This window comes from Narcine bancroftii, chromosome 8, assembly GCF_036971445.1.
Source record: "Narcine bancroftii isolate sNarBan1 chromosome 8, sNarBan1.hap1, whole genome shotgun sequence".
Lineage (NCBI taxonomy): Eukaryota > Metazoa > Chordata > Chondrichthyes > Torpediniformes > Narcinidae > Narcine > Narcine bancroftii.
Window position 1 is genome coordinate 49892416 of NC_091476.1, and position 23726 is coordinate 49916141.

General features: G+C 42.4%; 1 protein-coding gene across 6 annotated transcripts in view; it reads left to right on the forward strand.

Annotated features, from left to right (window-relative positions):
* The window catches only part of LOC138740670 (plastin-3-like), a 114014-nt gene that overhangs the window by 56425 nt on the left and 33863 nt on the right, over window positions 1–23726 (forward strand). For all 6 annotated transcript variants that reach the window (XM_069893656.1, XM_069893655.1, XM_069893657.1 and 3 more), the window contains 2 exons: window positions 11553–11664; window positions 16428–16591. In XM_069893656.1, coding sequence (XP_069749757.1) covers window positions 11598–11664; window positions 16428–16591 — 231 coding nt within the window. In that variant the 5' untranslated portion in view covers window positions 11553–11597. The remainder of the gene's footprint in view (window positions 1–11552; window positions 11665–16427; window positions 16592–23726) is intronic.

Consider the following 23726-nt stretch of genomic DNA (forward strand, 5'->3'; position numbering starts at 1 on the left):
AGGACAAGCTTTTCTTTTTTCTATTTTTTTTCCTACTTTTGGGGGGGGGGAAGGGGGGTGAGTGTCGGGTGGGGGGGGGAGGTGGGGAGGGGGGAATATACAAAAACTGTATTACTTTTGTGTCCTAGTTTTTATTATTCTTATGTTATTGCTAAATACTGCATATATTTTGATGCAAATGGAAAATAAAATTTTAAAAACTTTATTCAAACAGCTGCTATGAGCAAAGACCAAGGCTCTCTGCTGGCTGGTTATTTGCTCCTATCTTCACCAAATGTTTATGTTTTACTTCGGAGAACATTTAATTTTTCAATTTTAAACTTGCATATTTTTAAACTATTGTTTTATTCTTATTTATTTTTTAAAATTTTATTTATTTTCCTCTTTTTTTCCGGTTGCTTGAATTCCGGATGTCAGGGATTTTATTGTACTAGAGATCATAAAAAGTCAATTGAGAGGGGAAAGCTTAAAGGAGAGATTAAAACTTAAGGCAAGTTTTCTTTTTACAGAGAGAGCAGTAGGTCACAGGAATGTGCTGCCAATGGGAAATGGTGGAAGCAGATCGAATAGTAACATTTAAGAGACATTTAGACAGGCACATGAACAGGCAGGGAAAGGAGGGGTGTGAACAGGCAGGGAAAGGAGGGGTGTGAACAGGCAGGGAAAGGAGGGGTGTGAACAGGCAGGGAAAGGAGGGGTGTGAACAGGCAGGGAAAGGAGGGGTGTGAACAGGCAGGGAAAGGAGGGGTGTGAACAGGCAGGGAAAGGAGGGGTGTGAACAGGCAGGGAAAGGAGGGGTGTGAACAGGCAGGGAAAGGAGGGGTGTGAACAGGCAGGGAAAGGAGGGGTGTGAACAGGCAGGGAAAGGAGGGGTGTGAACAGGCAGGGAAAGGAGGGGTGTGAACAGGCAGGGAAAGGAGGGGTGTGAACAGGCAGGGAAAGGAGGGGTGTGAACAGGCAGGGAAAGGAGGGGTGTGAACAGGCAGGGAAAGGAGGGGTGTGAACAGGCAGGGAAAGGAGGGGTGTGAACAGGCAGGGAAAGGAGGGGTGTGAACAGGCAGGGAAAGGAGGGGTGTGAACAGGCAGGGAAAGGAGGGGTGTGAACAGGCAGGGAAAGGAGGGGTGTGAACAGGCAGGGAAAGGAGGGGTGTGAACAGGCAGGGAAAGGAGGGGTGTGAACAGGCAGGGAAAGGAGGGGTGTGAACAGGCAGGGAAAGGAGGGGTGTGAACAGGCAGGGAAAGGAGGGGTGTGAACAGGCAGGGAAAGGAGGGGTGTGAACAGGCAGGGAAAGGAGGGGTGTGAACAGGCAGGGAAAGGAGGGGTGTGAACAGGCAGGGAAAGGAGGGGTGTGAACAGGCAGGGAAAGGAGGGGTGTGAACAGGCAGGGAAAGGAGGGGTGTGAACAGGCAGGGAAAGGAGGGGTGTGAACAGGCAGGGAAAGGAGGGGTGTGAACAGGCAGGGAAAGGAGGGGTGTGAACAGGCAGGGAAAGGAGGGGTGTGAACAGGCAGGGAAAGGAGGGGTGTGAACAGGCAGGGAAAGGAGGGGTGTGAACAGGCAGGGAAAGGAGGGGTGTGAACAGGCAGGGAAAGGAGGGGTGTGAATGCATGCAGGCAGTTGATTGCTTAAATGGTCGACAGAGACATCTTGGGCTGCAGGGGCTGTCACCGCGGTGCTCACTATTTTAGGTTTGATGCAAAGGTGATTGTGGCAATAGTAACACTTAAATCTTGCTTTGGCTGCCTGATTCTCTGGAATAGAACTCGAAGCCAATCGTCTTGTACAAGAGTCCCAAAGCCAGTCCCTGGTTAGATGATGTAGGAATGCTTCTGCAAGTTGGCCTGAGGTTTAACAGCTTTGAGTTTTTGGGAATAAAACAATTGAAGATTGAATATGCTGGTGTTGACTTTTGATACATTGTCTGGAAGAATATCAAGGTTGACCTCTTTGCCTTTTAAGGCCACAGCAGTCAGTCTCTAACATTCCCTTGTCAGCACACATTGGAGATCTGTACCCCACCCCAACTATAGGTTTCAACCCCAACCTCTTCCAACAGTGCCATCTTGGGGATTGTGTAATATTGACACTTAGTTCTCAACCTCTTTCTTTCCACTCACATACCATTTCAAGAATTCCCTATGCCATTGGTGCTCTGTGATGAGAAAGGGGTTGCTTAAAGGTGAGATGTGGGTAGAAATGGAAGGTTGAGAATCACTGCTCTTGATCCAATTATTACTAAAATATTTTGCTTGAGAAAAAATTCTCATTGGCCCACTTCCTTCGGAGTTATGAAACTTTGCACTTCATGAGTCAATTAGGTACAATTAAAACAGTGGTTTTCAAACTTTTTCTTTGCACCCACATCCCACCTTAAGCAATCCCTTACTCATTATAGAACACCGATGGCAGAGGGAATACTTAAAGAGGTATGTGAGTGGAAAGAAAAAGATTGAGAACCTCTGGTGTAAGCTTCTTAAAAGCTTTGGAGCAAATGTAATGAGTCAACATGAGGCGCACATGCTCCGTTTTTTTCTTACATTGAAACGAAGAACCTCTTGTCTTCATCTGTCTTGACTAACTATGAAATTCTGTGATACAGAATGGATGTTCATTGGTTTCTATTTTTAATGATCTGTAGTTTATTTGTGCTACAAAGAAAAACAGGAATTGAAGGTTTGAGTCATTTTGTGGCCTTTAGAAAAAGCTATAATGGGATTTTAAATGTGATTTGAAACATTACAAAAATAAGATCACTATTGATTTTGCAATATCTCTTCAAAGTGTAAGTGGTTTTTGTTAACCACAGGATGAGTTTGCCTGAGGAAATTTGACTTCTGTTATTTCTTTCCCCTGTATCACAGGAAGTAACTTGTACCACTTAATGCGTTTAAAAACTTTTATTGTTTGCTGCACTGTTGGTATGATCAGTTTTGAAAAAATCAGTTCGTTGGAAACTCAACTAGTTTCCGTTTTTAGAAAAGCACGAAGCAGTTCCTATTTGATAGTTTGGATTGCCTTCCAGTGTCATTAAACAAAGTAGCCTCCTGTTTCAGTTTATACACAAAAGTACTCGAGAAACTCAGCAGGTCATGCAGCATCCATAACCAGCAAAGGTATATAGTTAACATTTTGGGACTGAGCCCTTCATCAAGGTATGAGCAGAAAGCCAGCAGGAGAGTGAAGAAGTGGCAGGGAGCAGCACAGGTCAGCAGTCAAGAGGTCAGAGGTGAATGTGGCTGGGAGAGCAGGAGGAGAAAAGCTCTCTGAATGGAGTGGGAAGGGGGAGGGGAGCTGGAGAAAAGGAGACAGGGATAGAGAGAGAGATGAGATAGGCTTATTGGAAACTGGAGAGGTCAATGTTAAGACCCCATCTCCCACCTTGTCACCTTCTTCCTCTGGTCACCACATTCTGGCCTTCTGCCCATTCTGGATCTTTATATTACCAACTGCTGCCGAGACTGTCTCAACCACCATTCTTCTCAGTTATTCTAATCTCACCCCCTCAGAGGGCTCAGGCCCAAAATGTATTCTGCTTCTTATGGGTGATGAATGATCTGCTCTACAATCACAGCAACTGTAAAATTGATTAACAATATATTTCAGACAGTTTGCCCTAAAGCGATTATAGAAGACTAAAGCCATGGATTTTTCTTCGAACAGTTTGGAATTTGATTTGGAAAGGAGAAAAATGTAGTTTGTCTGCACCTGTGAGCTGAATGGCCTTGTCAATTTCTGTGACATGGTCAGGTAACGTGCACCTATTCCTATACTTTCCCTGGGAATTGTTTGTCTCTGACTCGAGGGATCGGTACAATCCTAACCAATTGCTATCAGATGTTTTAAGTTTATTTTCTCCCCTACAATTCCAAAGGCAGAGACTCAGACTAAAATACTGAGGATTGGTCATTACTTTTCATTTCAGTCCATGTATTGGACTATTTGGACTATTACCCGCATTCAAGGCTTGGCTTTCACATAGGACCCAATTACCCTCATAATTGCAGCTTGGATTGAGACAATCCACTGAAACAAAAATTCGTACAGTAGCAGTGAAGTTAATGAAATACTGTTTCTATTGGTCCAGTTACAATGTACACTGGAGAGTATCTTCAAGTGAGAGCTTAACCTAAAAATCAAGCAATTTATATTACTAGTTTTGAAGTGGTAAGATATTCACATGATGCTTTTTTATATTTTTATATTTTCACAATAACTTTGCAGTAATTTGAAGTTTTTTTTTATCTCTGCCTGACATCTGGGATTTGTCTTCAGGCTCCTGACAGGCATTCTCCATCCTCTCTGAAATTGATGGCTTTTTATGGCTTTGAATTCCTCTTGTAGTTTCACTTATCCAGTGCTCAACTTGCCTGCACTTAATCTATATTCAGACATTCATGTGTTTATTTTTTTTCTCTCTAGCTAGTTGGTCCTTGTGATCTAAATATTTTCCTTATCTATTGTTGGACCTATTTAGTTAGTTGTCCAATTTTCCATCTTTTCCCAGAATGCAATGGCACAAGATGAACCATCTTGCATATTTTACCAGTTTTATGGAGTTTCCTTGTTACGTTCTTGCTCCCAGCTGGTCTTGGTACTGCCCAAGGTCATCATACTGAAGACACCATCTCATCCCCATTGTGGTTGTGACAGCTGCCTGTCTATCTTGTCTTTTAACTGCTTGACAAAAATCCTCTTCGGCTTCCTTAAATGCTTTCTATAACATCAACATAAGGAACTTAAAGCAATAATTGTACAGTTACTACTGCATGGGATATAATCTTAATCCATTAGTATTCATTCCCCCAATTCCACATTTTTTTTCCCACCAAAACTGTGTCATGTTTCTGGATAGTCTTAATTTTTTTTGGACCATTCATGAAATTCCTTCTCACCTTCTCCAGCACTCTTTCTCCTTTCAAATGCATTGATTCTTTCCTTAGTTCCTCGTACCTATCCTTCCAATTCTCCTGATCACTATCTGCTTCTTGCTCATTTTTGTCTAATGAAGCCTGCCATCCTTTGAAAACTGAACATTCCTGCTGCACAATCACATTTATCTTTTTAGCTGTGAGAATGTGCACAGTGATTCTTACAGGGGTGTTACAGTCCACATTCAATAGTGATGCCCAATGCCTTGGCTTGATGGACCATTTCCCACAGTGATTTACTCTGTTTCTATTTCTCATTTTGGGATTTTCCAACAATTGTTATGACTCTCATGTCACGAGCCTCCAGTTATGCTGAAGATCCAGATATTACTCAATCTTGGATTGTCAGTTATCACAGAGTTCCTCTAGAGATTGGTCAAAGCTCTGATCCTTTGACTTGGGGAGATTCTGGGTCACCTTTCATGCTGTCAAACAACAGGGTGGTGAAAACAAACAAGCAGGCTGTATCAAGCCTTCTGATCCCAGCCTGCGTCCAGTCTTCCCCATGGAGAGGAGGCCATAGTAGGAGCACTAGATGCAGTTAATGACCCCACACAAATTCATAGGTGAAAAGTTACTATGCTGGGTAGGACTGTTTTGAGCCCCAAATGGTGGTGAAGGAGGAGATTTAGGTGCAAGTGTAGTGCTTTTGGCAATCACTGTGGTAAGTACTCAATCGATTACTACAGAAAGGGGATGAGTAGGTGCCCGGTAGTGAGATTGCGTTGTGGAGAGGGCAGAAATTGTGGAGTGTAATATGTTGGATGTGAAGACTGTGGAGTTGGAGGCAAGGACAAAGGAAACCCTGTCCAATTTATGTCTGGGATTTATAGTCTCAGGGCAGATGTGCGGGAAATGGTGGAAATGCAGGAAAGTGCTGAATTGATGGCAGTAGAGGGGAAACCATGTTTTCTGAAGGAGTAGATCTTGAATAGCCTGTAATAAGAAGCCTCTTCCTGGGAACACATGTGGCAGTGACTGAGGAACTTGAGGAAAGAAAGAAAGCATCCTCTTGGTTAAATGGGTGGGAAGACATGCAGTCAAGGTAATTGAAGGAGTCAGCAGGGTTAAAAAAATATCTGTAGTTTCTCTCCTGAGAGATTGAGAAAAGGGGAGAAAGTTGTGAGAGATAGACCAAGTAAATGTTAGGGCAGAGTGGAAATTGGCTGCAAAGTTAATAAAGTTAACTAGCTGATCATGGGTGCAGGAGAGTAGTTACCAATCTAGTGGAGTGCGTTGGGAAGTCTTGCTTGCGTAGGCTTGCAACATGAATTGTTTCACGTAGGCATCAACGAGAAAGCTGTGGTTTGAAAGGATATCCAAGAAAGGATTGGTTTGGGAGAGACAGTTGGCCTCTGCTATAACAAAATCTTACTTTACATCAATAAAACAAAGCGCTAAAAGTGGAGGGGCCTTCTCTTTGAGCAGCAGAATGTTTGTGTCACTCTAGGGATATTGCAACATGCTATTTCATGTTCTGTGCACAGCAGTTTGGAATGTTGTACAATGGGTGCTCATGGGTGGGGAAGAACATTCCACAAGATGTTACCTATAACAAGACCTTTTGTTTAGCAAAGTTGCTCTTTTTGGTAAAGAATCTCCCTGATGGTTTAAATAGTTGTGTATTTATGAACATGAGTCGGTTAATGGAGAGTTGAACCAGTTTTCTGTGTTGAAGATTTTTAAAAATTTCCCATGCAGTTGTTTTTTTAACCTTGTTCAGTATAGACACAGAAAAATTGCTGCATTTTGCCAAGTCTGGGAAGGGACATCACTTGGTCTGCCGTAATATCCAGTTGTCCTTCAATCTTGTAATTTTAATTAGGGGTTAATTTAAAAAAGTCCTTTCTACGCACCAATGTTCAGCACACCAATTAGTGCTGAATAGGTGCTCCATAAAGTAGACCAATTGGGAATAAACAGAGTTTTGATCGGGCTGGGTCATTTGGGGTTTTGGTATTCACACAGAAAGTTTTATTTTCATGCATTTGGTTTTATACCTCTAGCCCTTTTTCCACTGGCACCTTGAACCAGGAATCAACCAGTTAAGGGTCCAGTGGAAACAGAAAACAGCATCAAAAGTCATCAAATTACACTGGGGATTGATGGCTTCTACTCCTCGTATCCCTGGCATCACCTGATGCCAGCATGCTGATTAAACCAGTGGAAGAAGGATTCGAAGGTAGACTGTCCATTCCTCAGGGATGAGTTGTGCTCAGTGGAAAATCAGTCAATGACCCAGTTAAAGGTGGCCCAGTGGAAACAGCACAAATGGCTTCCTATCCTGGGACAATGCACGGCTAATTAACTGAGAAGCCAGTGGAAAAAGGGCAACCTTTAACTGGGACATTGACTGCTTTTCAACTGAACACAACTCATCCCCAGGGATAGGAGAGTGTACATTCAACTTGAAACAGTTTACTTTTTCTGCTGTCTCTTTTCCAGTCATTTAATCAGCTCGCTGGCGTCAGCTGACGCTGGGGATATGAGTAGGGGTCGAGGCCGTCAATCCCCGGTGTGATTTTATGTCATTTGACGCCGGCAGGCTGATTGTATTCCACTGGACCCTTAACAGTTAATTCCTGGGGCAAGGAGCCAGTGGAGGGTACCTCACACCACTGACCTTTTTGGAGGCCTAGTTTCCACAAAGGGGTTAGAAATTGATGAGGGCAAAGTTATTTTAGTGCCTTATGTTGGTCCTTAAAAGAAGGCTTAACTAATTTGTTGGTGTGACTACTTGGAGCCAGATCTGTGAGAGAAACATTATATATAGCAATTAAGTTAAGAATATAGTTAGTTGGGTTTGCAGCAATTCTGACTTGATGCTCTGAGCTGATAGAACATATGAAGGTGAAATAATTGCCTTGAGGATGCACACCACTTGATGGATGCTGTCTGGAAGAGAATGCACTCCAAATGGGTATCATAAAAGTAAAATCAGGTGTGTCTTTGGGTGAGATGGTGATGGGCAGACTTGACAGGCAGGAGCTGATCTGAAAAGGTGCACCAAGATCTAACTTGCTCTTCGACTGAATGCGCTCCAAAAACCTATTTCCTCTCTTTGCAAGTTGGCCGAAATTTGCAAATGAACCTTGATGCACCCAGCTCTAAATATTGGAGTGTAATCTGTTTCCCATCCTGAAGGACAGAATCTATCTCACCTCGTGGTTGTCTCCTCAACATCAAAAGCAGCTTTTCCCTATTGAAATGACCATCACTTTTGTGTGTGTTTTATTTTAAAGTTTCATCCTGGACTCTACAATTGAAATTATTCCTTGTCAGGAAAGTGTATTTTTAAAACACCTTAAATTAATTTTATTGTTGGTCAAAAAAATCTACTAAAGAATCCCTTTGAATTTTCTTTGGCATATCTAAAAGTCTTGTGTCTTGTGGGCTCGAGATTCAGGATAAGTTGTGGCTCATACTAATTTTACCAGTCTTGCCAGCTTGATCTGCTTTTATTAAATAGTTCTCTCTGAAGGATGGATGTCCTTTCCTAATTTAGATTTTACTCGGCTGAGTAACTTTATTTTTGCACAAAATTATCAGGTAACTCTGCAGGTGTGTCCTCTTCCAAAGAGCTGAATTTTTTGTATTGCTCTTTATTCAATCCAATCGATCCTTAAAAAGAATGGTACTGACCAGTTGCAGAGATATGACCTCCCAGATTTTATTCCCAACTAAGTCGGTCTGACCTTTGCCTGTCTGAATATCAGTCATTTCATTTTCATGGCTGAATCAAGAACATGATTGGTAACCTCTCTGCCTCCTCTGCTTCAGTGAAAACAACCCCAGCTTCTCCAGTTTTCTCCTTGAGTTTTATCTTTGTAGTTGAAACTATCCATCCCAGGCAACATCCTGGTGAATCTTCTGCACACTGTGTCCAGCACAATCTGATCCTTTCTCTGGTGTGGTGATCAGAACTGTGTATGGCACTCCGGCCATGGCTTGATTCACACTTTATCTATTTGTTCCATAAACCTTCCTGCCCTTTAATCTATTTTCCCCACCCTAATGAAGACAAGAATTCTGAATACTCCTTTTGGCTACCTCATCTTCTTCCTTTGGGATTATTGGATACTTACACCAGGTCCACCTGCTCCTCATTACCTTGTTGGCCTCTACCATTCCTTGTGTGTATCCTTGTTTTACCAGTTGTCTCAACATGTAATCCTGTCTTTTTTTCAGGATTAAATTTCATCTGACAGATTTTCTGGCATTTTTGGACACTACCCCATGCAGATGTGTTTACGTGCACACAAGTTGATTCCTTAGTAAAAATGCACTTTTCATCCTTTTTTGCAGAGGGACATGGTGTGTCTTCCAGTAATTGCCATGTCAAACCCCAGACTATACATGACTGGAGGATTAGTGTTGATATTGTGGGTATTTGAAAACCTCTTGTTTAATGGGCATAATTGGATCCACGTGATCCACTGTGTGTTTGGCCATTCTATCCTCCTGGTTTCTTTTCATGATGATTCCTTGATTTGTTTTGGGTCTGGGCTTTACAAACAAATCACATTTGTTGCCTTGGTGAAATGGTTGTCTCCAGCCTTGTAGATGGTTGGTGACAGATGGCTGTCGTAAGATGTGCAAGCACCTAAATTTAATTTCTATTTTGGGAGGATTGGTTTAGAGATTGATGGGAGTCTTGATCCTACAAGATAGGACAAAAAGATAAGGGCCCCGAATTTGTTCACACTGAATGTTTTTACATACTGAGAAGATTTTCATCTCTTTGGTTGTAGTCATGAAAATGTGGTCATATTACATGGCTTCAGGCCCACAAACCTGCTTGTATTCATCGCACATACTAATACAATACAGGGTGTTTGTGGGCCGTGCATGGATGATGTAATTGCTTACTATACAGGAGCAAGCTGAGAAACTGGAAAATTTACAGCATACCTCACGCAAAGTTATTAAATTCCTCTTTCAATTGACGCCTTGTAACTTTCAAAGTTCAGGGTAGCAGATGAGAAATGAGTGGATGAAAAATGGCCGAGCAGCCCTTTAAAAACCAGTTATTATGAATAGAGCACAATGTAATCCAGACCCACTCCAAGCTACATATTCCCAGTGAGCACTGCAGGAAGAATTACATCATCCACGGTCGTCACACAAACATCCTGCATTGTGCTTGCATGTGGGATGAATACAAGCAAGTTTGTGGGCCTTAAACCATGCAGTAGAACTGCATTTTCATGACTTGCAACCAAAAAGGGCAAAATTCTCTCAGTGTGCAAAAACATTGTGCCTAGTGAACAAATTTGTGGCCTGTATGTCTTTATCTTATTGTATGATCAAGAATCCCATCAAGTTCTAAAGCAATCCTCCCAAAATAGAAATGGTGAAAAATGAGTTAATCTCGTTAGGGTGAAAAATTTCCTGGCATGCAATTCATAAGCGTTGAGCTTTTCTTAAAGAATAGCAGCGCGTTCTTAGTGCAGTTCCTCCCAGTTCTGGGTAGTTTGTAAACCCAGTGTGGTGTGATGAGCATTAGAATGGGACAGATAGAGAGAGAAAAAATAATAATGTAAACCCTTAAACATATGCAGTTGCTATTGTTACTACCTTGTCATGGGATAGTTTTTCTCAGCGGTAAAATGGGTTTGATTGGGAAGCATCCACATTTTGACGATGGTTGAAAAATGGAATTGATTTAATCCTCTTGCCTTGGTGGTCAGAAGCCAGGAATAGAGGCTCTTTTAAAATTGGTTGATAAAGTGGTATTCCGTGAAGTACATGATGTGATTGGATTCAAAGGTCTTGTCCAGCAATAATGTGCCACAGAAAGATGTGCCAATATGAGCCAAATAGCGGGTACATGACAACCAACAACGTCAGACTCTCTCCTATATTATTCCCAACATTCTTCTCACTTTGGTAAAATAGTATAATTTCCTATCCCATGGGACTCGATGTGCCTTCACAAGGACCAATGGGTTTCACATTCGCACCACCTCCAAGCCGGTGAAACTTCCACTCTTGACCATTTTGCAAAGATCACAACTTGTAAATGAAATGAATAATTAAATAGAAAAATGGCCCTGAAGCTTTTTAGAAGGTATTTTTGTTGCTGTGAATACTCTTGGTTTTGTACATTTGATTTTTTTTTTGTTTTAAATGCTTAAAATATGCATTTGACATGTGTGGCATATTCTGGCAAATGAGGTAAGCGTTGTTTCAGTACATCAGCCTTGCTTTATTTCAATTCATTTCTGAGCCTCGTAATGTGGAATACCTGTTCAACAAAGTCTTCAATAAAAACAGAAATTTTGGGGAATACAACTTGTCCCAACATGTCTGTGGGAAGAGAAACACAGATGTTGCCTGATCTGAGAATGATCAGCATTTTCTGTTTTGATTTTGGTTTTGTGGCATCTGCAGTTTTCTTTGGAACTTTTCACTTGCTTAGAGTAAGATCCTTGCCTTCGCGGAATATTTTCCACTTATTGATTGTTCCCTGTGTTGTGTGACGATGGTCAGGCTTTACCTTGAGAGAGGTGATTAGAAATTACTAAACACTGTCGTATTTTACAAGGTGTAATGAGCCAAGGAAGAGAGAGAGAGAGAGGTCTGCAGCCTCCAGTCCTGTATTAAGGTCTTTTTTTTTTCTAGGTGTGAATCGGTAACCTGGTTGGATTATTACTGCTGGGAAAGAAAATGGATACTGTCACTCAGATAGCGAAGGAGGAGCTAGAAGAGCTCAAAGAAGCTTTTGAAAAAGTTGGTGAGTGTTTGCTCCTACTGACTAATTTGTAAACACTAAATCATGTCCCGTAAACACGACTAATGTCACAAGAAGTTGGGAAATATCCATTCACTGGCCCTGGTGTATCCTGGTTTGAGAAAGCTGAGAGTTTGTATACAATTTCACGGGATCATAGAAATGTACCCCACAGAAATAGGCCCTATTAGTCCATGTTGTCCATGTCAAATATAATCTCTGCCTGCATGAATTTCATTTCCCTGCATGACCCTGTATCTCTCAACTTTCTCCTGTCCAAGTACAGTGTTCATACCTTGTCATTAGATCTGTCTCAGCTATCACCTCAGGCAACTTGTTCTAAACATTCACTGCCCTCTGTGCAGAAAAACGCATCCCTTTTAACATCACCTTTAAATTTCACCCCTTGAACCAATGCCCTGTAGTTTTAGACTCTCCTGGCCTGGGGAAAAGATTCTGACTTTTTATCCCATTTTCACCCCTCATCATTTTGTAAACTTCTACGAGATCACCCTTGGCCGCCAACGTCCCAGTGAGAATTAATCCAGCCTATTCAATTTCAATAAACGTATGCTTGTATCTACTTGAACAGAAAAATCAGATTATAGTTTGGCTCCTTTTTGACAACACAAAATCGATTACAAGCTTTCCCTGGGTTACGTGTCCCTGACATGGATGCTTCAGAACAAAACTGACCTCACATGTTGTTCATATTAAATTCTAAAGTCTGACGTGTCTGGCAGAGCTAGTTTCCTTTCTCCCCACTTTACATACGTGTTCCTTCTTATCAGGATTTTGTGCTTTTAGTACCATTCATCTGGTTTACCAAAGGTCTTTTTTTTTGTTTGATTTGTGTATTTTCCAAATTAAGAACAAAATTAAATTTTGTGACAATGAGACCCATTTGATACCATCATAATGAGTTTATTGTCATACTCATTGTGCACTGTACGTAAGTTAATTGAATTAAGTTAAGAGAGTACATACATATTCACGGTAATCCTCCTGCTTTATTACCTGGGATGGAATGTACTATGATTCTTGTACATGTTTATCTTGTTCTTTCTTTTTATTAACCATACTATGGTAAACAATACGCAAGGAGAATAGAACACAGAATCAAATAGTAAAACAGAAACATCACTAAATTGCAATATATAATACAGTGCATGACATTATAACACATTGAACAACATTATTCCTTTCTTCTCAATTTGGAATATTTAAAAAAAGTTGTTGTTAAAATGGCTCTTCTGGCCAGCAGTGGAGTAAAGGCCACCTGATGTGTAGAAGTGGGAACTCAACCCACCTCTGGAACTATAATTTGAAAAATACCAGTCAATGGATTAGGTTGACAAAGTCTTGAAAATATCTGTCCAATACAGACCAAGACCAAAACATACGTTTTAGTGTGGCCACATGTAGGACTAACATTAGCAGAGATTCGGGCCATTTTTTTCTTTCGACATATAAACCCGATGTACCACTTTAAATTGAATCAATGCGTGTCGGGCACATAATAAAGAGGTATGAACCATTCCAAAAGTCTTCCCAACATTCATATTTATCCTGTTATTGTTTTCCTTCACCTTAGGCAAAACGAGGGTGGTGTTTCCATTTGTAGCACAAAATCATCAGGCCTCCTTTCACCATTTGATTCTAATCAAATCATCCTAGTTTTTCCACAGTAATACTGGTTACTGGAACATTGTTAGTGCAGGGTCAGTAACCTTTGTTGGCAGTCAGCTATAAGATAATTCACACAATCCTACTCACTCATTCTTTCACACGTTCATATAAAACAGCCCTTCCCAAGGCTGATGGTGTGTTTAGAAATTGGCCTTTGGGTCAGGAATTTTAATTCTCAATCACATGGTCTTAAAAACCATCTGGTCCATGCTGATTTATTTCACCCCTCACACATGCCCCACCCAATCACCCCATGCTTGCATATTAAGAATTTCTTTGCTAGCTGAAACAAAGGCTTATATAATTTGTTTTCCTTTCATTAATAGTAGTTACAGGCAAATTACAGATGTGATCTAACATAACATATATAACATAACAGCACGGAAACAGGCCATTAGGCCCTTCTAGTCCACACCGAACCAAACACCCCTTTCTAGTCCCACCTCCCTGCACAATGCCCATAACCCTCCATCTTCTTCTCATCCATATACCTGTCCAACCTTTTCTTAAATAATACAATTGACTCCGCCGCCACTATTTCTCCCGGAAGATCATTCCACACGGCTACCACTCTCTGAGTAAAGAAGTTCCCCCTCATGTTACCTCTAAACCTCTGCCCCTTAATTCTTAACTCATGTCCTCTTGTTTTAATCTTTCCTCCTCTTAACGGAAATAGTCTATCCACATCCATTCTGTCTATCCCTTTCATAATCTTAAATACTTCTATCAAATCCCCTCTCAACCTTCTACGCTCCAAAGAATAAAGACCTAATCTGTCCAATCTCTCCCCATACTCCAGATGCTTAAACCCAGGCAACATTCTGGTAAACCTTCTCTGCACTCTCTCCACTCTGTTTATATCCTTCCTATAATTAGGCGACCAGAACTGCACACAGAACTCCAAATTAGGCCGCACCAACGTCTTATACAATCTCAACATCACCTCCCAACTCCTATATTCCATGCAATGATTGATAAAGGCCAGCATACTAAAAGCCTTCTTCACCACCCTATTCACGTGAGTTTCTACCTTCAGGGAACGATGTACCGTTACTCCTAAATCTTTCTGCTCTTCTGTATTCATCAATGCTCTCCCATTTACCACGTATGTCCTGTTCTGATTCTTCTTACCAAAATGAAGCACCTCACACTTATCAGCATTAAATTCCATCTGCCATTTTTCAGCCCACTTTTCTAAGCAGCTCAAATCCCTCTGCAATCCTTGAAAACCTTCTTCATTATCCAATATTCCACCTATCTTAGTATCGTCTGCATATTTACTAATCCAATTTACCACCCCATCATCTAGATCATTAATGTATATAACGAACAACAATGGGCCCTATACAGATCCTTGAGGCACACCACTGGTCACCGGCCTCCAACCTGACAGACAATTATCCACTACCACCCTTTGGCCTCTCCCTTTCAGCCAATGTTCAATCCATTTGACTATCTTAAAATTTATACCTAAAGACTGCACCTTCCTAACTAATCTAAACATCACTCTCTGTGTATATGCCCCACGCACAAATTTTAAAGCGGTTGTTTGCTTGGGGTACAAATTTTTGGGTGTCAATGCTCACTTCCAGCTGATCTTCGTGAACAAATTCAGTGGCTCATTACAAGATGAGAGCTGAGACTGTACATTTTGTGAGTTATGATTTATGCTGGTCAGCATGGAATAAAGAAAGAGGACACTTGTCCGGTAATGGTCCATTAGCAAATTCACCAATTAATTTGTAAATCAGCTAAAGAATGTAAGTTTCTGATATCACCAAGCCTTGGTTTTGAGCTTCTTTCGGTGCCTAATAGTGAGTATAGGCTTCTCGATTTTGATTACATTTTGCCTCCACTTTCCATGGACGAATTGTGGAGCTGAGTTTTGTCTATGACATCATTGCCATAAAAGCTATTGTTACTTATTATTTCAGGCAATCCAAATAATGCCTTTTCATACTTTTGAGAGGATTCAAATCGTCAACAAGATTTTCTACATTTCATTAATACTTTCTTTTTCCATTATATTTTTAATGTGTTAAAAGGATTTTGTGTTTATCTCCATTCAATGACTGGTTTTCATGTGGGGCCCAATTGCCCTCTTAATTACAGCTCAGACCAAGAGGACATACTGAATGAAACTCGTACCACAGTAAGACAGTTAATTCTGGTCCATTTGTAATGTACATTGGAGCATCTGCTCAATGGTAGTAGAACACACTAAATATTTTACAGTTATTTATAATCCCACTTCCAATATTTACAATGTTCACATGCTGCTTTTCAATTTTACAATATCCTGTTTCAAAAAGTGACCCATATAATAGCCATCTGTAGAAACTGAAGAACCTTTAGACCTTTTCTCCTATGCTTTTTTCTATTTAAAATTTTAATATTTTTAAATTTAAATTAAATTTTAAATTTAAACATACAGCACAGTTACAAAGAGTGGGAGGAAACCGGAGCCCCCAGGGAAAACCCGTGCAAATATGGAGAGGACATATAAACTCCTCACAGACAGTGCAGTATTTGAACCCCAGACCTGATCACTAACACTATAAAGGTGTTGCGTTAATCATTAAGATTACCGTGCCACTCCATGTTGACCCTATGATCTTGCCGATTAACCAATTTGTTCTCTCTTTCTAGTATCTTGATATCAATCATCCTAATTGTCGTAACGACTTTTCCAATCTCTTACCTTATTGGATTGGTCTAATTTCCCATCATCCTTTTCCAGTATAGCCTCAAGATTAATCCTATAACATATTTTTTAGTATTTTATTATTCAGTTTTCATGGTGATTAAAGCACTGATCTTGGTCCATCTTTGCCCATCGGGTTCAGCTGAATCTGCTTTAATGTTCATTTGGAAACTTCGAACAGAACAAAAATTGTTTTGTGTGTTAGTGTGGTGTTTGGATGGGGAAAAATACACTGAGTAAAGTATATCTTTCTATTTTAGTATCCATAAATAGTTCATAAGACTGAAGCTGGGTAGATTTCGTCTTCTGGAATGGCAGCCATCAACATTTCTAGGGTTATCTTTAAAGGAAACATTTTTCTTTCTCTTGCTAGATCTCAACAGTAATGGCTACATTAGTGACTCTGAACTCCATGATCTTTTCCGTGAAGCCAACGTTTCACTTCCGGGATACAAAATAAGAGAAATCGTTGAGAACCTAATGACTGAAGGTGACAAAAACAAAGACTGCAGGATCAGCTTTAAAGAGTTTGTTTCCGTAAGTGTCCTTGTGCTTGCTGGTTCATCCTGAATTAGAACCTGTTCATAACCTTGCATCCTGATTGGTCACTTCCTCATGATGCACAATGCTTCTGTATTAGATGGAAGTGAATCCACCAATCAGTATACATATAGCACCAATAAAACAAGATAGAGCTTGGGTTCTGTAGAGCTCGTCGAAAGAACCAAAGACTTGTTGATCCAAACCAAGGCTTTTATTAGCAAAAGACCGGAGCTCTTCACAGGTGGCCGACCAGTCCGGAATGATCCGACCTGGCTAGGGACACAGCCCTTTAAGGCCCAGGTAATGGGTGTGGCTTAGCTCTCAGCCAATCGCTATAAGCACAGTCTAGATACAGTAACTATATACACTACTATATACACTATGTACATTGGTGATAGATATGTACTATCACATTCACCCCTTCTTGGAGAACTGACCCTGGGAAAAACAAAACGAGGGAGAGAATGAAAGGAAGGGGTAGGTCAAGGACTGTAGCGGTCAGGGGGTCTGACCATCCGGTGTGACCGCCGTGGTGCCGGGATCGGGGTCGCTGGAGTGGTGTCGCCAGCGGGCTTGTCGGGTGCGACTGCTCCGTCGCTCAATTCCCCAGTCGTGTTGTCGGCAGGGTGGCCCGGGTGCGGTTGGACCTTCTGCTGCGGCACGGGGCCTGGAGAATAAAGAGTTGGGGAAGGTTGGGTTGGGGGGTTTGCTGGTTCTCCCGCGTCCTGAGCTAGGTCCCGCACCGAAACAGTGTCCTCCCGCCCGTCTGGGAACCCAACGTAGGCGTAATGTGGGTTCGCGTGGAGTAGAGTCACCCGGTCGACCAAGGGGTCGTTCTTTGAGTGCCGGACGTGGCGTCGCAAAAGGACGGGGCCAGGGACGGTGAGCCATGCCGGTACAGTGGTTCCTGATTCGGATTTCCTCGGGAAAAGGAACATCCTTTCGTGGGGGGTGGCATTTGTTGCAGTACATAGGAGGGAGCGGATGGAGTGTAAGGCACTACTGAGAACCTCCTGCCAGTGAGAGGTGGGGAGACCTTTAGACCGGAGAGCCAGTGTAACCGCTCTCCATATAGTGGCATTCTCCCTCTCGATCTGGCCATTACCGCGTGGGTTATAGCTCGTGGTCCTGCTTGAAGCAATACCACACTCCAGAAGGTACTGTCGCAGCTCTGCACTCATGAATGAGGAAACCCTATCACTGTGGATGGAATTGGGGTACCCGAAGATGGTGAAAATAGTGTGAAGGGCCTGTATCACTGAGGTGGCAGTGGTGTCTGGGCAGGCCACAGCGAATGGGAAGCGGGAGTACTCGTCGATGGCTGTAAGGATGTAGGTATTACGGTTGGTCGACGGTAGGGGGCCCTTAAAGTCTACGCTAAGACGCTCGAAGGGGCGGGTGGCTTTGATAACGTGGGAGTTATCCGGACGGAAGAAGTGGGGCTTGCATTCAGCGCACACCGCACAGGCTCGGGTCATGGAGCGGATCTCCTCGACTGTGTAGGGTAAGTTGCGCGCCTTGACAAAGTGAGCAAACCTAGTGACCCCTGGATGACAGAGCGCCTCATGGAGTTTCCGTAGTCTGTCCATCTGTATGCTGGCGCACGTCCCCCTGGAGAGCGCGTCAGGCGGGTCGTTGAGTTTACCAGGCCGGTACAGGATGTCGTAGTTAAAGGTGGAGAGTTCGATTCTCCATCTGGCGATTTTGTCGTTTTTTATCTTACCACGCTGGGTGTTGCTGAACATGAAGGAGACTGCACGTTGATCAGTCAACAGTGTAAAGCGCCTCCCAGCGAGGTAATGTCTCCAACGACGCACTGCTTCAACTATGGCCTGCGCTTCCTTCTCGATCGAGGAGTGTCTACTCTCAGGACCCTGGAGGGTTCTGGAGAAGAAGGCTACAGGCCGACCGGCCTGGTTCAAGGTGGCTGCCAGGGCGAAGTCGGATGCATCGCTCTCGACTTGAAACGGGACAGACTCATCGATCGCGTGCAGCGTCGCAGCAGCAATGTCAGATTTGATTCGATCGAAAGCCGCTGTGGCTTCGGTCGAGAGGGGAAAGGAGGTGGTCTTGATAAGAGGACGCGCCTTGTCGGCATAGTGTGGAACCCATTGGGCGTAATACGAGAAAAGGCCCAGGCAACGTTTGAGAGCTTTCTGGGTATGTGGGGGGGGTAAGTCCATTAGGGGACGCATGCGGTCAGGATCTGGCATGACTATCCCGTTCTCCACCACACAACCTAGAATGGCGAGTCGAGTGGTCCGGAAGACACACTTGTCCAAATTGTAAGTCAGGTTCAGCCGACGGGCAGTTTGGAGAAATTTGTCTAGGTTAGCGTCGTGGTCCTGCATGTCGTGGCCGCAGATGGTGATATTGTCCAGATACGGGAAGGTAGCGGTTAGCCCGTTCTGGTCCACCATCCTGTCCATTTCCCGCTGGAAGACCGCGACACCATTAGTGACCCCGAATGGTACCCTGAGAAATTGATATAGCCGCCCATTCGCCTCAAATGCCGTGAATGGTCGGTCCTCACAGCGGATCGGGAGCTGGTGGTAGGCCGAACGTAGGTCAATAGTGGAGAAAATGCGGTATTGGGCGATCTGGTTCACCACATCCGTGATGCGTGGCAGGGGGTACGCATCCAGGAGTGTGAAGCGGTTAATGGTCTGGCTATAGTCGACCACCATCCGTAGTTTTTCCCCATTCTTGACAACCACCACCTGGGCTCTCCAGGGGCTTGAACTGGGTTCGATGATGCCCTCATCCAGCAATCTACGCACCTCACTCCTAATGAATTGCCTGTTTTCGTAACTATATTGCCGACTTTTGGTGGCCACAGGCTTCCAGCCAGGGGTGAGGTTTGCAAAGAGTGCCGGCGGGGCAATCCGGAGTGTGACCACTCCAGCGACCCCGATCCCGGCACCACGGCGGTCACACCGGATGGTCAGACCCCCTGACCGCTACAGTCCTTGACCTACCCCTTCCTTTCATTCTCTCCCTCGTTTTGTTTTTCCCAGGGTCAGTTCTCCAAGAAGGGGTGAATGTGATAGTACATATCTATCACCAATGTACATAGTGTATATAGTAGTGTATATAGTTACTGTATCTAGACTGTGCTTATAGCGATTGGCTGAGAGCTAAGCCACACCCATTACCTGGGCCTTAAAGGGCTGTGTCCCTAGCCAGGTCGGATCATTCCGGACTGGTCGGCCACCTGTGAAGAGCTCCGGTCTTTTGCTAATAAAATTGTAGAGCTCGTCGAAAGAACCAAAGACTTGTTGATCCAAACCAAGGCTTTTATTAGCAAAAGACCGGAGCTCTTCACAGGTGGCCGACCAGTCCGGAATGATCCGACCTGGCTAGGGACACAGCCCTTTAAGGCCCAGGTAATGGGTGTGGCTTAGCTCTCAGCCAATCGCTATAAGCACAGTCTAGATACAGTAACTATATACACTACTATATACACTATGTACATTGGTGATAGATATGTACTATCACAGGTTCAATGTTTTATAATTCAAAGTAAGTTAATTTTAATGCTATTATAGCATCACCTCTGCAAGAAGTAATATTGTTACCATCAGCAAAGAAGCTTGAATGTTAACAGAACACCAGATTGCAAGCATGTAACTTTTTAAATGTAATTAAAGCTTTTCAAAATATGTATAAATGGCCAGATTGGAGGAATATAATTGAAAAAGAGGCATTTTTATTTTCCCTATTTTTTTTTGTTTTTTTTATTTCATATTTCTTCAATTTTCTTTTGCACTCTCATTTCTTCAGCTTTGTTTTTATTTTTTCTTGTGAAGTAATTCTGGTTTTCATCCTTCTCAGCACTTTCTGCATGTTTGTGGTTTGATTGTTCCATTTTAAACATTGCTCACATGCTTCATATCTGGCTTCAATGTGTTCTTGGAATGCTTGTGTTGTGCTTGTGACTGAGGTGAGGATTATTTTTCTCAAACTTGATTCACTTCATTTAGATTAGCTAAGGCATTTATTTCTGATTCTTTTGCAACAAAAGGTTCAAAATCCAAATATTGTACACTTTAATCAAGCAAATAGCTTGTCTGTTGGAATTTCATGAATATTAATTAGAAAGCAGACTTCAGGACTCACCACCTCAGGCAAGAACCTACATGTAAACCATTACAACCAACTGTTTGCATTCCATTGTAAGATGTAGAAGTTTGGGTCCAATTCCTTGCATGAATTGACTGCAGTGCCAAAGTTCGTGCTCGAGGACCATACATGGTTTGCTTCTTGCTATATCAGAGCCAACTAATATGTGGCATGTCCTCGTATTGGTATGTTGATTGGTTGTTAGAGACTCCATGCAAATAGTCCACTGAATACAAAATTGGTGGGTGGCAGGGAAAAGATCAAAAGGATTTGGTGCATTAGGTGTTTCAGTGCTCTGGCCCAGTTCTTCCTTTGGATTTGCTTTCAAATTATTCATTATATTAACATTGGTGAAATCTGGCTGTTCCATTAACCACTGGTTGGATAATTCATGTCTTTGAAAATTGCATGCATCATCCCGGATGAATGCTTCAGTCCTCTATGATCTAATTTCCTGTGGCACTCAAATTTCAAAAGATTTACAGGCAGATGCCCTGGGTGCCTCCAAGATTCCTTGTCCTCATTCCCTTTTTTTTGTTGTCCATGAATTCTAATGGCAGCATATCATGGATATGGAACATGAATGACCAAAAGTAACCGAGTTGGACAGAAAGTCAATGGGGAAACAAAAATGTTGATACACCAGAACCGTAGATGTTGGAATCTAGTAGCAAACAATGAGAGGATCGAGAAATTTAGCAGGGTCAGGTGGCATCATGGAAAGAAATGGTCAGACGCTTCATCGGGATTTTTAAATGGTTATATGAGGTCTTGGCTCTGCTGAATGTTTTCCTGTGAAAGTAGAAGGATGTCTGAACAAGTTTAATTTCTTGCTAATGTCAGAACCTGCTTTGCCTCCTTACATGTTCTTCATTTGCACAGTGTGCAATCCAGGCTGAGCCGCTCGGTGACTGGATTAATTCCTTGCAAATTAAACATTTAGATAAGTGAGACAGATGAACCTTGGGCCCCGTGTAATTGCGGAAATAGTCCCAAGTCTAGAAAAGAGAGAAACTGTCATTTCCTGCTGATTCTAGAATTAGCTAAAAATAAGATCGGGGCTCTTTCAATTTCACTGGAACTAAATGTAAGAATTTTGAAGTGTCAGTGTTTTTACAGCCTTGTATTGTGTTCAGATGACAGGCAAACACATTTGGCCGAACTCGTCCACACTGGTCAAGTTGACAACTTGCCTGCATTTAGGCCACCACCCTGTAAAACCTTTGCTATCCATGCATCTGTATAAATGTCTTTTAAAACATTGTAGTAATGGTACCCACCTCTACCACTTCCTCTAGAAGCTCGTTCCACATTCCCATTGCTCTGAGGTGGAAAATGTCACGCCTTGGGTCCCTTCAAAATCTTTCACCTCCCACCTTAAACCTGTTCCCTCTTGCTTTAAACAGGCCCATCCTGGGGGGAAGAGATTGGGGTCATTCGCCATAGTCCATACCTCTCATGATTTTATGCACCTGCAAAGGTGATCCTTTGACTTCCCATATTCCAGGGAAAACTGCCCCACCCTATCCTTTTTCTCCTTGTGTCTCAAACCCTCCAGTCCTGGCAAAAACTTGTGAATATTTTCAGCACCCTTTTCAGGTTAATGGCTTCCCTCCCACAGCTGGGCAACCAGTCAATAATTGATGTTTTCTCACCAACATCGTGCAAGTGGTGATATGATGTCACTCAAAGCTCCACCTGATGAAAGCAAGCATGCTTCATCTCTCTGCCTACCAATATTGCCATTTTCAGGGAACTATGTACCTGTACTTCTCAGTTTCTCTGTTCGACATTACTGTGCAGGGTCCTGCTATTCATATTTTTTGTTCATGAAGATATTACTATTCCATGTCAATTTATAGTGTACAATGTCACTATTGAAGAACTGTAAAGAGCTTTGATGATCTATCACCCGTAATTTGCGGCAAGTTTCCACATGGTTCCTAAAAGATGCCTGGGAGGTTAACTGAAACAAATATCCTGGACATCAGCCAGTTTCATCGAACAAAATTTAAACATTAACTCTTGTGATCAATTTTTAAAAATGAGCTACTTTATATACTTGCATGTACTTTCACTGTCATGGATTGGGGATTCCTGTGGGAGACTTTCTCTGTGAGATTTTCAACCAAGTTTTTTCAGAAATGTCAAAGATAAGGATTTTAAAAACAGCTGCAAATGTTGTGCTAAAAACACACCAAAATGCTGGAGGAACTCGGCCGGATTTTCAGCGTCCAAAGGTTATTGCTGACATTTCGGGCCTGAGCCTTTCTTCAAGAAATGAGCAGAATGAGCCAAAAGCAGGAAATCTCAGAATTCAGACAGGGTCGACAGGGGGACAAAATGTGTTAATTGGAAATGAGAAGGGGAAAAGTGAGAATTTATCATGTCTGTGTGAAATGCGACAGGGAAGGGAGAGAAGGAGCTGAAGAAGGCAACTGGTGAAGAAGTGGGGTAGGGTGGTAACGTAAGCCAGAGAAATTAATATAATTCCATCCAGTTGGAGGGGCCCAGTCAGAGGGTCCTCCAATTTAATTAATAAAAAATTACTGTTTAAATTGCAGCCGGTAGTCACTGATCCCTTTGGCAGATTTGTGTTAGTGAATTGTCAAATTTATTCAGAATCTTGGAATTCTATGAATATTTATGCTCCTAATGTTGATGATGAAAAATTTATTTCTGATGTGTTTCTTAATGCAGCACAAACAGATGGAAATGTGTTAATTGATGGAGATTTTAAATGTTATTTGGACCCGATGTTAGACAGATCTACAAAATCTTTGGTTAAAACAAAAATGGCAAAAAAGTTATTGATGTTGATGGAAGAACTGAATTTGGTTGATATCTGGAGATAATTGAATCCGAGAGAAAGAGAGAAGAAAAGTTGTTCCTCCAGTTGGTGGGTGGTCTCAGTCTGGACAGACATGTCACCGAGGGAATGCGGTGGGGCATTGAAATGGATGGTTTCTGGGAGATCGACAGACATGTCAGCAAGGGCACAGACTGA